The following is a 12,263-nucleotide window of genomic DNA, read 5'->3' on the forward strand; positions in this document are numbered from 1 at the left end:
GCGCGTATTTGTGCTGTACAAATTTACCACTTTCAATTTTTTTCTTTATATTTCGTACAGTACGACACATGTATAATCGCATTTCTTTTCAGACTAGCGTGATATACGGAAAATCGTCTAACACACAGCACATTTTGGTTTAGTAAGTAGAACTCTGAGTAAAGAATAACTGATACATTTGTAATGAAAATTAAAATATATGCATTGGAAAGAGTGTTTGGAGGAAGGTAACAAAAGAAACTGAGAATTTTGCGTGATGACGGCAACGTCGCTTACAGTCAAGATGGCTGCATGTCTCCCGCAAGACGGAGACTCAAGTAATCCGGACAAGCCTGGCTCTTCTTCCAACTCACATACCTTGAAACAACAAGCCAGTGGTCCTCAAGGGGGATCCTTAGCCTCGAGTGCCACTTCAGCGGAAATCAAGCTGGAGGGTGACAAGGTGAGTTCATATTTCGACATTGTTTTTGTAGGCGGTGACTGGTATGGATAGTCGACTAGTCGGTTCACCCGGGGAAAATTGGGAAAAATTGCTATCGATGCGTAGCTGGATGGCCGATAGACGATAATCAAGTATCCGAAACATATTTACATTAGTATGGCAAAAGATCAGACTGTGACGGGGATGATGGAAGTGACTGGAAGCCGAGAAGGTTGAGGTGACTGTTCAGGTGCAGGAGCAACGAGGCGAGGCAGTGTGACTAAGGACCTACTTCTATAAACATTCCAACTTCACGCTCTCTCTCTCCCAATAATCCGACGATAATACAATCTCCTATACATATATATATTTCATCTGAATCATGTTTAAAGACAGAGTTTGTGAATCGCACTGAACACACGGTTTACGGAAGTCATTTGTTGATAACTGGGCTGTAGTGGTGACTGGCAAGACGGCGCCTGCCACACATTAGCCATCACCTCTTGTTACTACGTCATTAGGCCAGGCCCACATGGAATAAGGTTGTTATGATATTTTAGTTACGTTTTTCTATGTTTTCACACTATTCAGAGTGTAAATTTAGTCATTTGAAAATTTCGTGAGTTCAATAGTAGATCACCACATACCATGCTGTTGGTGTAGGTGCGATCCTGCCTTTAATGAGTTCATAATTATCATTGGGTGGGTTTACTGTTACACAATGTTTCAGCACGTGTCAAGGAATGTACAGTTGTATGAACTGTGATCACTTTTTGCAAAACATATTCCAGAACATACCTGTGTCGATGCTAATTGATGTAATGGCACCTATTCTGTGCAGGGGTGTGGTGTCAGGGTGTGATGACAAAATGATGCAAATAAGACAAATTCACTTAAGTTTTTTTTATTGTATATTCCAAAAATTTATGCTATTCAGTACAGTAACAAGTAATAATTAACACTTGACCTTTAGAGCACATAAAATATATAGGTACCTGTATTTGTATTAACCATGTACCTTGTTGCCTTTTTGTGATGTTATAGTCTTATCTTAGCCTTTTGAACTCTTGAATTATCTAAGGTCACCCAATCCAGACCAATGGTGGTGTTGAGGAATGGCATAGGCTGCATTGCATATTAAAGAACGTTGTAGTAATTGCTGTTTACCGAATACTTTTCTTACTCGGCAGTGGCTAAATAAATTACCGGTCACGGCAATATAGTCTGACAAGTTAAATTACCGGTCATGGCACAGCTGACAGGCTGTTTTGGGCAATGCATGTAGTGCCGGTCAACCCTAACCAAACAAATAAGTTAATTGTACGTAAATATCATGTTATGTTTTTCATTGCTTACTACAATAAATACTATTACAGTACCTGGACAGTATATCATTACTTCTGTTCCATAAACAATGGACCAACAAATAGCCCAAAACAGCCCGTCAGCTATTCCTATGACCATTAATTTAGCCTAACAGTTCTTACTATATAGTAGGATCAAGCACTGGTAAATATTAAGAATGGGATTGCCTCTGAACAATCAGTTTTCAATTTTGCTCCTAGAATATTTGTTACTTGATTGTACATGTTGTATGAGAACTGTTGTTGGTACAGGCGCTGCAAAAAAGGCGAATTTGAATTTGCTCGGGTGTCAAGTAGGTTGTTACCTTGGTGAATCAGCAAACAATCAAAAAGCAACATTGGACGAGTTGACTTATGCAGGAACAATTGGTGCATTCCTACTATGAATAGACAAATTTCATTGATGATAAGAATGAGGACTTGACAAATGGAAGTTTTGGACGACTTCCTGCATCTTTAATGAAATTCCCCTAAAAGAACTACAGACCAAATTTAACCTCTTAACTTCTAATTTTTGTTGCTTCTTGTAGCTCATTCTTCAAATTCATTTCATGTAAAGTGAATCCTCCGGTCATCCTATGTTTTTTTTATTCTCCCAAATATATTGATGGACCAAAATCAACAGAGTTTGATGAAGTGATGTACGAGTGGTTTAAGCAATGGAGAAGTGAAGGGAAACTATGTATCTATATATATATATATATATATATATATATATATATATATGTGGAATCATCATTTTATGACCATTTTCCATGCTTGTGGTGGTTAGCTGTGATTACCTGATGGCAGCTGTTGGGTAAAGCCAGAATGAGATTCCTCCCCACTCATCACCCCAAATTCAGGGAACCATCCCATAAAAGTCAACTGAGACCAGGGAGTGGGCACAGCTCTGGTGACCCAGTTGCCATGAGGCATGTTGAAGCAAAGTTTTATGACTGGATGCCTTTCTTAATGTCATCCCACAGGGTGGGAACAACTGGCAAGGCAGGATTGCAACTTCCTGAGGTATTCAAAGACCACCCACCTATTTGGTTATGTCTGAAAAACCAAGAGATTTCTCATAATTTTGAAGTACAGTAAATGTATACTGTACATGTAATATGATGCATAATGGCGATGTGGCAGTGATATGCTCATACCTATAACCCCCATACTGTACTGTACATCAAAATAGAACTGCTTATTACTACTGTACTATGTTTTTGAACAGTATATATTTTGTTTATGTACCAGTAAATGTATTTGAGATTCTTTATACAGTACTACACAACCTGGGCTCCATACTAGTCAAAAGTACATACAGTACTGTATAAACTTTTAGAAATTCACACACGGCTTGGTTCCAAGGGATTTGGATTTTTGTGCTTTGATTGTTTGTGTGTGTAGTAATAATAATCAGAACAATCGCTAGCTTATGAGGGACCCTGTGCAAGATAATAGTTGGGGCCCCCATTACTTAGACAACCCTCCCATCGTGCCCAGTCACTCACCCACATATATTCCTGATTTTATAAGAATTTCATCTTGATAATGTTATACAAATATACATGCAAATATATATACGTGCTGGGGCTCCCCGGGTTACGAAAAGGGTTCCGTTCCTGAGGACGTTCATAAGTCGGAAATTTACGTAAGTCGGAACACATGCTGTGTGCATACCGTATTTAGGCTATATAATAGCCTAAGTCCTTATATACATCTAAAATCACTTAATTTAAGAGAAAAGAAATGGAATGCCAATACAGTAAATGAAAGTAAACAAATAAGTCATGCAGTAAATAAAATATTGTAAATTTAAAGCTTAACTCCGTTCGTTTCGGCGGGTGTCGTAAGTCGGGGACCTCCTGTAACAAATATAACAGGAAGGTAAATCATTATCAGTTGCTAGGTTTTTATAGACAGATACTGCCAAAGCCCAGACTTATTCGAATGGCTGAAACGCACTCGCCTGCAGTTTTGAGATGCGCACAACACACTGCACATCGGAATTGAAATACGAATCCTAGTAAACAACAAGTATACTGTACTGCATTCAGGAAAGGGGCCCTGTGCAGTCGCATAGACCGCACATAGCTGGGGCCGGCCCTGATAATAATTAATGGTTTATTGAAAGAATGGACATGGCAGTCAAAATGCTGAAAATCAGTCAAAATGCTGAAAATAAACTACAGTACTGTAAACAGAGATGATGAAAGTTACATATGGTGAAATTGGGGAGTAGGTCACTTGAGTAACAAAAGCCAAGGAAATAAATATGGGTGGACATGCAAGTTAACTGGTAATATTTTCAGTGGTTATAAGCAAGCTGTTCTTTTGAGTTGTTAAGTGGTGTTGAGAGTGCGTGTGTGTATGGCTATTTTTCCATTGTGAATTTTCCTCTGAGGATTTTACACTTAGAGTAATTTGTATGTTGACTAATGTAAATAACTAATGAGAATGGGAGGTTTATCAACAAAGGCTTTCACTGTTACATTTGCCTAAAAAAGCCTTAGTGATGCTTATGATAGCAGTCTCATTTGTACCATTGAGCTGATAAGATTGTGGTTACCCTTTAGATGGCCCAGGAGACATGGCTAGGATTTTGTTAAATACTGTAATTGATTGTCCTGTGTGAGAACAATTTGCATGCATATCAGTGCATGTATACTTGTTTGCCTATACAGTACAGTACTCTACACTATATAAATTGAGAATTCATTTGTATTTTGGGTATTTCACTAGTTACCACTAAACGAATCCCGGGAATTTTATAGTTCCAATCAGTAATTTTGTCAATTCTAAGACACTTTTTGTCAATGGTATTTCTGGCACAAATTACATATAACCGAGATATTTAACATTTTATTATGTATGAAAATTTACCTTTCATGAGTTACCTCTAAACGAATCTCGTGAATGTTATAGTTGGAATCGGTAACTTTGACAATTCTAAGAAACTTTTTCTTTAATGGCATTTCTGGCGCTAATTATGTCTAAGCGATATATTTAACATTTTATTTATGTGGGTAGAGCAGTTAGGCGGTTTGTATTGGCTGTAGAATTGCTTGTAGAAAAATAATTTGAATAAGAAACTGCAATGTTATGTAATATAAAACAAATACTGCAATAAGTAAATGATGTTACTGTATGGAGTTAGTTCAAATTACAGTACAGTAATATAATTATCATCAGTGCACATGTTTAATAAAAAATTTTAAGTATAACTGGCAATTTAGACTTACAGTACAGTGCAATATATCCATGTAGCTACTGTACACATATTCAAAATGGCAAAGTGGGGTGTGTGACACTGAGTTGGTTGGAGATTATAGCATGGAGAGTAAAGAGTATTAAGTGATTAGTAGTAAACCACTTTTTTGTGCTGTCATACTCATTAGTTTCATATCAGCATTTAACCAATACCCCTTTTGATTTTGTTTACATTGTTGTTTCTTACTTACTTGACATGAAATTTTGCAGTTATCAAAGAGTGTTAATTAACCTAATATGGTCAGTTGTATTGACTTGAACGTTGGTGGTATTATATCTACCAAACTTTAGATAGAATTTGAAGAAAAAAAAATCGAATTGGAATGGAGACAGTAGAATATCTTGTGTTTCCTATGTTTTCACTTAATAAATTCATGAATTGGCTCCATATTTTTATAACCTGGGCATTTCCACACCATCAAATACAGTACCTAGGCAAAAAATAGGTACAGTGCAGTATTAGAAAGGGTAATTTGTCATTCCATGTTATCAAGGAATAAGCCTTATTGCCTTATTACTCCAGAGTCTGCATGTTGTCTGTGATACTTTTCTCTGTCAAATTTGAAGTTCAGTAGAATTACCTAGCTTTAATATTTTATTGGAATATAATACCATTATTTTTCTACCAGTATTTTATATTGTACTACTGTACTCATTAAGGCCCAAATGATTAGGGAAAATCTTTTTACTTTAGTTTATGTATTGCAGGTGCATTGAAATTCCTTTTAAATCTTTATGTATTTTAATTTAATATTTTAAGGTAGTGAAGATTTTTCATGTTAGTTTTGTCACTTATTTAGTTTTGATATAACCAGTATGTTGGTAGGAAAATGTTTTGAACTCTTAATTGCAAATACAGTACAGTAATGTAGTATTGATGTATGTTGGCCTCTCACTTTATAATTATAGAGCATGCCTTCCCGGAAAATGGAGTGTACCCCTGCATTATTTTGAATATGTAAAATGAACCCAGTTTTCCATGATAAAGTGAGGGTTATATACAAGAACCTTCAGACCCTCTTCAGACTTGTCCACCAAATTACGTCCAGAACTCCAGAAAGCAAAAAAAGAAAGAATAATAAGATTTCCTCAGTGGCCTCCAGCTTGTTTATGTAAGTGGGTCACATTGAATGGTCAAATATGTGATAAGGGCTGCACTTTCAAATGGTAAGGTGAATAAATTAGCCGAATCACCAGTTGAACAAATTGAAACATGAAAGTACTGTATTACCCTTAAATGTTGGAATTTATATCGATAGTGTGTGGCTTGTTGTCTTATAATGAAGTAAATTCAATGTTGTCACAATAAAGTGGCAAGGTCATGCGCATGGACTTCTTCTGTGGAAAGCGTAGTTTTATAATGAAGAGGAGAACCAGGGAAAACACAAACATCTTGACTAAGTTGGGTTTCTTTAATTACTAACATTTTGGAAAATCATTTTCCGTCATCAGAGCCTAGAAAACAGGCAAAAAAAAAACCAGTTGCTGGTAATATACCTTCCACAAAACTTTTAAAGGTAACATAACTAAGTCATTAAAACCGCCTGCAAATAATAAACAAAACAAAAAGGTTAATTACAACCAAGGAAAAGGGTTTAGAGTGAATACATTTTTTTTAAACCTTGTTTTAAACCATTGGTGTAAATCAGCCAATCCTGGCATTTTTTACCCATAAGTAAATACTGTTGTGTACTAAATAGGTAGGAATGTTTAGATAGTGATTTTTTTTTTTATTATGCGTATCGTTTAAACCGTATGTATATTAGATAATGTGAGGAGTGGAGTAGTGGCTTCTTGTAAAAACAGGAAGGAGTGTTGAGGGAGGGTGGGTAGGTAAGTAGGTTGGTGTGTAGGTAGTGGGATACTACTAATATGGTAATGTCCAGTTTTTATCCCTTGGGATTGTACTGAAGAGAGAAAGTTAGCTCCACTGAATGATTGTTGAGGGTAAAGTGATGATGCAAAATATTTTTAAAAGTACAGTATAATTTTAATCATTGTAGTGTAGACATTCCTTGTTGTTATCTTTATTGTTGTCATATTCACTAGTGCCATTTTCATCATAATGATGACTCACAGCTGTTAAACAATTTCAAGATAAGTGAAACTTATAAGGACCTCATCTATGTTATAAAAGATTTAATATGATACTGCACATATCAAATCCCTCTCCACTGTACTGTAGTTGTCTTTTAGGCAAACACCCAAAAGATTTTAAATGGTTTTATCCTGCATCACCTACTCTAATTATAGAAGTTAATTTAGTGTACACTCTAAGACACAACTACTGTACGTACTGTATTTTCCCTCATTTTCGTAAATGCACGGCGGAAAAGTCGAGTCATCTGACGCTTGCATCTGTGTACAGTACCTCGTAAACAGTTGGTTGGCCTGTGGAACCTTGGAAAAGGGAAGTCAGGTATACAGGACTTACTTTCTCTGATGAACATTCATTATGGAGTGTACTGTATGTGTCCATATTCCACAATAGAATAAGAAGTCCACTATTTTGAACCATCATTTGTTGAATAACTAGAAGTGTTTATATAGTCAAGTGTACCAACTGACCAGGTGTAGTCACGGTTACACTTTCAGTTTAATCTGCCAGGTTTCAACATTTTTCGGTCAAAGCTGGGAAGATTGATTGTACCATACTGATTGATTTTTCATCTATCGGAACTTTTTTTTTCTCATGATTGACAAAAGTGCTAAGTCATAAATGTTACAGAAATGATTAGCATTGTCTTTTATCTTATGTTAATACTGCTCTGGCATATTCCATCTTGTGACCACCAAATTTTCTGTAAACTTTCCCTATTGATTATCAACTTTAAAATTCAGAGTAACTCAAAGCATTCATACCATTGTTTTGTACTGTATGTTTGGCTTCTTTGTAAGGGTTTGGTCTTGTAGCATTAAACAACAACAATGTAGCACTAGCACTGTATATAATAGTACAAGAATGAACCCCCAAAAATTTTGTATTAAATTTTTGTTTAAAGATCTATTTGGCCAAGTAAAATTATGTACTCTACTCAGAACTAATGCAAAGAGAGGTCAAATATACCATATATAATTTATCTCTCACCTGAAAAGTGCAAGACATAGCAGTCATATAATCATTGCTACTATTATCATAATTCATTTGTACAGTACTGTGTTAGTTTTAAAGTTGATTTTGAGTCTCGGGTGAAATGTGTGGTCTGCTGACCTTTTGTAGTACATTATTAGTTAATGATGTACAGTGGTGAATGCATTGCAAAAAAGTTGAGCCATCCAACACTCACACCTGTTGACCTCGTAAACAGTTGGCAGGACAGTGGAACCTTGAAAGGTGTAGCAAATTACACCAATGAACACCATTATTATTCATTATTAAGTACTGTACTGTACAGTTATCCACTGATTTACGATGGGGATACATTCCTAAAAACCCATCGCAGGTCAAAATATTGCAAATCAGGATCATTTTAATATGGTGTTCAATGGGATATGTTCCCAGTCAGTCCGACACCTACATGTATCACTGAAAATAAAATTCCTACACTATTATTATACCTACAACAATTAAACAACACTCGCCACATCATTAAGAACAATGCCATTTATCATTACATGTCCCCTTCAAGGCTAAGGGGAGTCTTGAAAGTTGAGTGGAGACATCACTCTGACTCTCGCACAGCCTCTGGGAGTCTCATACCGATTCATCTCCAGAGATATGGTTTTCCAGGGTGCCTTGGTCTTCCCAGACTTTTTAAAGTTGCATTGCTCACTTTACAGTCACATAAACAGCTAAAGCACTTGTCACACGATAATAACGTAAAAACAATGATAACGGCTGACATTGCTCACATCATGTTCACATCAACAGAGGCAAAACACTTTACAGTCACAAAAACAGAGTACAGTGTGAATGTTAGTGGTATCCTCTCCCTGTAAGATAAAATAAAAAACACACATGATGGGTAACAACACTGATACTGACTGATAATCGTTGAACTACACGATCACGGCCATGTGTGATCACCATGGAACAAAGCATAGTACATACTGTACTATAGTGCAGCGGGTGGCTGCACGCAATTAGACCTCGGCTGACATGTACACTGAGATATGTGTTCTGTGTTCCGCATTGGCCAGACGATGAGCATTGTTTATGGTGATTTTTTACATCATAAATACGGAGTGGTCTTAATTAATCACCATTGTTAAAACGGAATATCATAGATATGGAGATCGTAAATTTGGGGATACTGTACCTGTATGTGTTCATATTGCACAACAAAAATATTTTATATTAAGTCGACTATTTTGAACCATCATTCATTGAAAAACTCAGAAACATTTATCTAGTCAGGTGTAGCAACTGACAACATGTAGTCACAGTTAGGCTTTCAGTATAATCCACTAGGTTTCAGTATTCATTAACCAAAACTGGGAGGATACTTCTTCCTTAGACTGTACAGTACTGTACTTGAGAAACCTCCCCCCCACCCCCCCAAAAAAATTAAGTTACGTGACTTTCATTCATACTGTATATAGCTATACGATATATATATATTTTTTTTACAGGCATATGATGAAGTAGCAAATTACAATGAAGAGGACCTGAGGACTTTTCTAGAAGAGGTCACGAATGCTGGAAAGAGAAAAAACGACGACCTCTCACCCTATGCCTTGGTCTGTATAAATTGCCGAAATAGTATTGTACAGTAATAATTATGTTTAAAGAGTTATGTTTAGTTTGCAGTCAGATAATATATAGTTTGGGTATAATTATACCTTCAGAGGTTTTTACTAGGTTATATGGTATTATTAATCCCTTAATCTGTTGGCTGTATATAGATTATTATAGATTAGTGATACTCATATACGAACTTGCTGAATTAGAGCTTTTTAAAGACAGCTTTATTATAGCATGAGGTTTGACTAAACTGAGTGATTAAGTAACTGTAAGCTTGCAATGTGTATAATAATTCCCGTGTTCCTAAAAACATTTGTGATAATGAAAGACCTATACCGATGATAATATTTCTAGCTCATACTTGTACCAATAGTCTCATGTTGTATAATGGTCCAGGTTATTTGACTACTCCCTAACTGGCAGCTGAGGGCGGATCCAGTGACTGTGTATCTCCCATTCATATATATATCACTCTTTAACATTGGATATTGGCCATATCTATCTAGATGGCACACACCAGCAATGATTGCTTTCTTGATTTCATAGTCATTCCTTTATTTCTGTTTAGTTTCCAGTTACCTGTTGAATTTTAGTTAATTGTTTGTGCCCCAATTTGTTGATGCTTTAAGGAGTAGTTATTGGGGTTAACTACAGTTCTTGGTGTTATCATTAAGACTGACATTGTTTTTAAACCAACCCGTTAACAAGTGGGTTAGCTTTAGCACTAAAGCATGTGACTGCAGCTGCATTGATAGGTATCTGAGGCCACATTTTATGTGGTGTCTCATGATTTTGTGAGATCTGGGACTCCTCCTATGAGGGCACAGAGAGCTGGCTTATTGTTTTAGGAAACCTATGGCTCTGTTTGGTGATTGGAGTGGTTTTGCATATAGGATTTTTGCAGGTATGTACTTTGTATCCTGTTTGTTTTAACCAGTGCTTGCCTGTACTTTCTGTGGTTAAGAAATCAGAGGTAAACCTTCCAGAGGATCTGCAATTGGGCCTGGAAATTTTGAGACTACAGTAAAGACAATTTTGTTCTTAGTGACCCTTGAAATCCTACTTTTATATCTTTCAATTATATATAATTTTAAATACATTTTACAACTCCAGGCCTTATCCACTCCTGAGAGGGAAATGTTAATGATAAAAATAATAGTTGGTTAATTTTCAAAAGCAAGCTCCTTTTATTAGAAGAATAAATGTACTCGGGCTTAAAATACAAAATTGTTTAACCCCTTGCGTATGGGTTCCCCACAGAGCTCAATAAAATCATGTGGCATCAGCCAAATAAGATATTAAAAGTGGTTTCCCCATAGTAAAGGGGTAAAGCCACAGTTAATTTATAAAAGCACTGTCATTACAGCCAATCATCTTTGTTTTTAACAGTATTAAAGCATGGACTTGAGGGTAGACTCATATTTTTAATAAATTTGTTTCTGATTATTTGAGAGGATTTTCCATTTATTATTTATTTGTATGTGTTTAGCGTGTGTCAACACGCACACACACATATTTACAATACAGTACAGGTAAAAGAAATTACCGTCTCAAGAACGAATGGCTCTGTCTCCCAGCCGTGAAAATGCCAGCAACTTTAAAATTACCCACAGACATTCTTGGGTACATTCATGGTGTCATCCACGAATAATAGAGGACCGCGAAATAAAAATCCTCAAACTTGAGGGACTCCCCGTACTGTACAGTACCCTATACACTGTATATGTAATGTACAGTGCCACTTGTAAATGGCCAGGAAGATGAAATGTTCAGAATGGATGTTCTGAATTTTATGCATGTACAGTATATGTCAAATATGAAGAAAAAATAAAATAAAATTAATCGTGATCAGAAATTATTTAGTCTTATATTTTACTGCTAAAGGCCAAACCATGAACTAAATTCACATGTAAACTCTGAGGACAGTCTTTAAGCATGAGCTTTTATTTTGTTTGAATGTCTCATAGGCATAAATAAATGGTAAGTGTTATATATATATGTTGGACAAAAAATGTCTGTAAAAAAGAAAAAGAAAAAAGAGAAAATAGATCACCAAACTAAAACAAGAAGTTTTTGTCACTGAGCATGAGCTAGGTAAAAACTTTATGAATACAGTATCTAATTTCCCCCCCCCCCTCCTCCTCCTCCTCCTCCTCTCACCACTCTTCCCCCTTCTCCTTCCACTCCCTCTTTCATTTATACTTCTTTAGTTTTAAGTTAATCTTTTCTTACTCTACCGTGCTGGCTAATTTTTTTCTGCAACCTTAGATCATAGGTATATTGTTTTGAGTTAAGCACTACAGTTTTTTGTTTTTTTCCCAAGAAGCTAAGTTTGGTCATTTGATTTTTCCATTCTAGGATAAAAATGCAGTTAATTTTCTTTGGGTTCAGAGAAGTTAATCCCTATATAGAGGAAACCGTTTCACAAATGTAATCTCTATACAGGTATTCATTCACATTCCTCTTGCTTCATTTTTGTTTAGCATCAGTAATAATTATCTGTTTTGTCAGAGATGGATTTCACAACCTGACATTTAGCAGT

General features: G+C 36.0%; 1 protein-coding gene across 3 annotated transcripts in view; it reads left to right on the forward strand.

The window, feature by feature from the left end:
• Window positions 1–254: 254 nt before the first annotated feature.
• LOC121879068 overlaps window positions 255–12,263 on the forward strand; it is a 43,872-nt gene continuing 31,863 nt past the window's right edge. For all 3 annotated transcript variants that reach the window (XM_042385559.1, XM_042385561.1, XM_042385560.1), the window contains exons 1-2: window positions 255–442; window positions 9,610–9,717. In XM_042385559.1, coding sequence (XP_042241493.1) covers window positions 257–442; window positions 9,610–9,717 — 294 coding nt within the window. In that variant the 5' untranslated portion in view covers window positions 255–256. The remainder of the gene's footprint in view (window positions 443–9,609; window positions 9,718–12,263) is intronic.

This window comes from Homarus americanus, unplaced genomic scaffold, assembly GCF_018991925.1.
Source record: "Homarus americanus isolate GMGI-L3 unplaced genomic scaffold, GMGI_Hamer_2.0 scaffold4060, whole genome shotgun sequence".
NCBI classification, from domain to species: Eukaryota; Metazoa; Arthropoda; class Malacostraca; order Decapoda; family Nephropidae; genus Homarus; species Homarus americanus.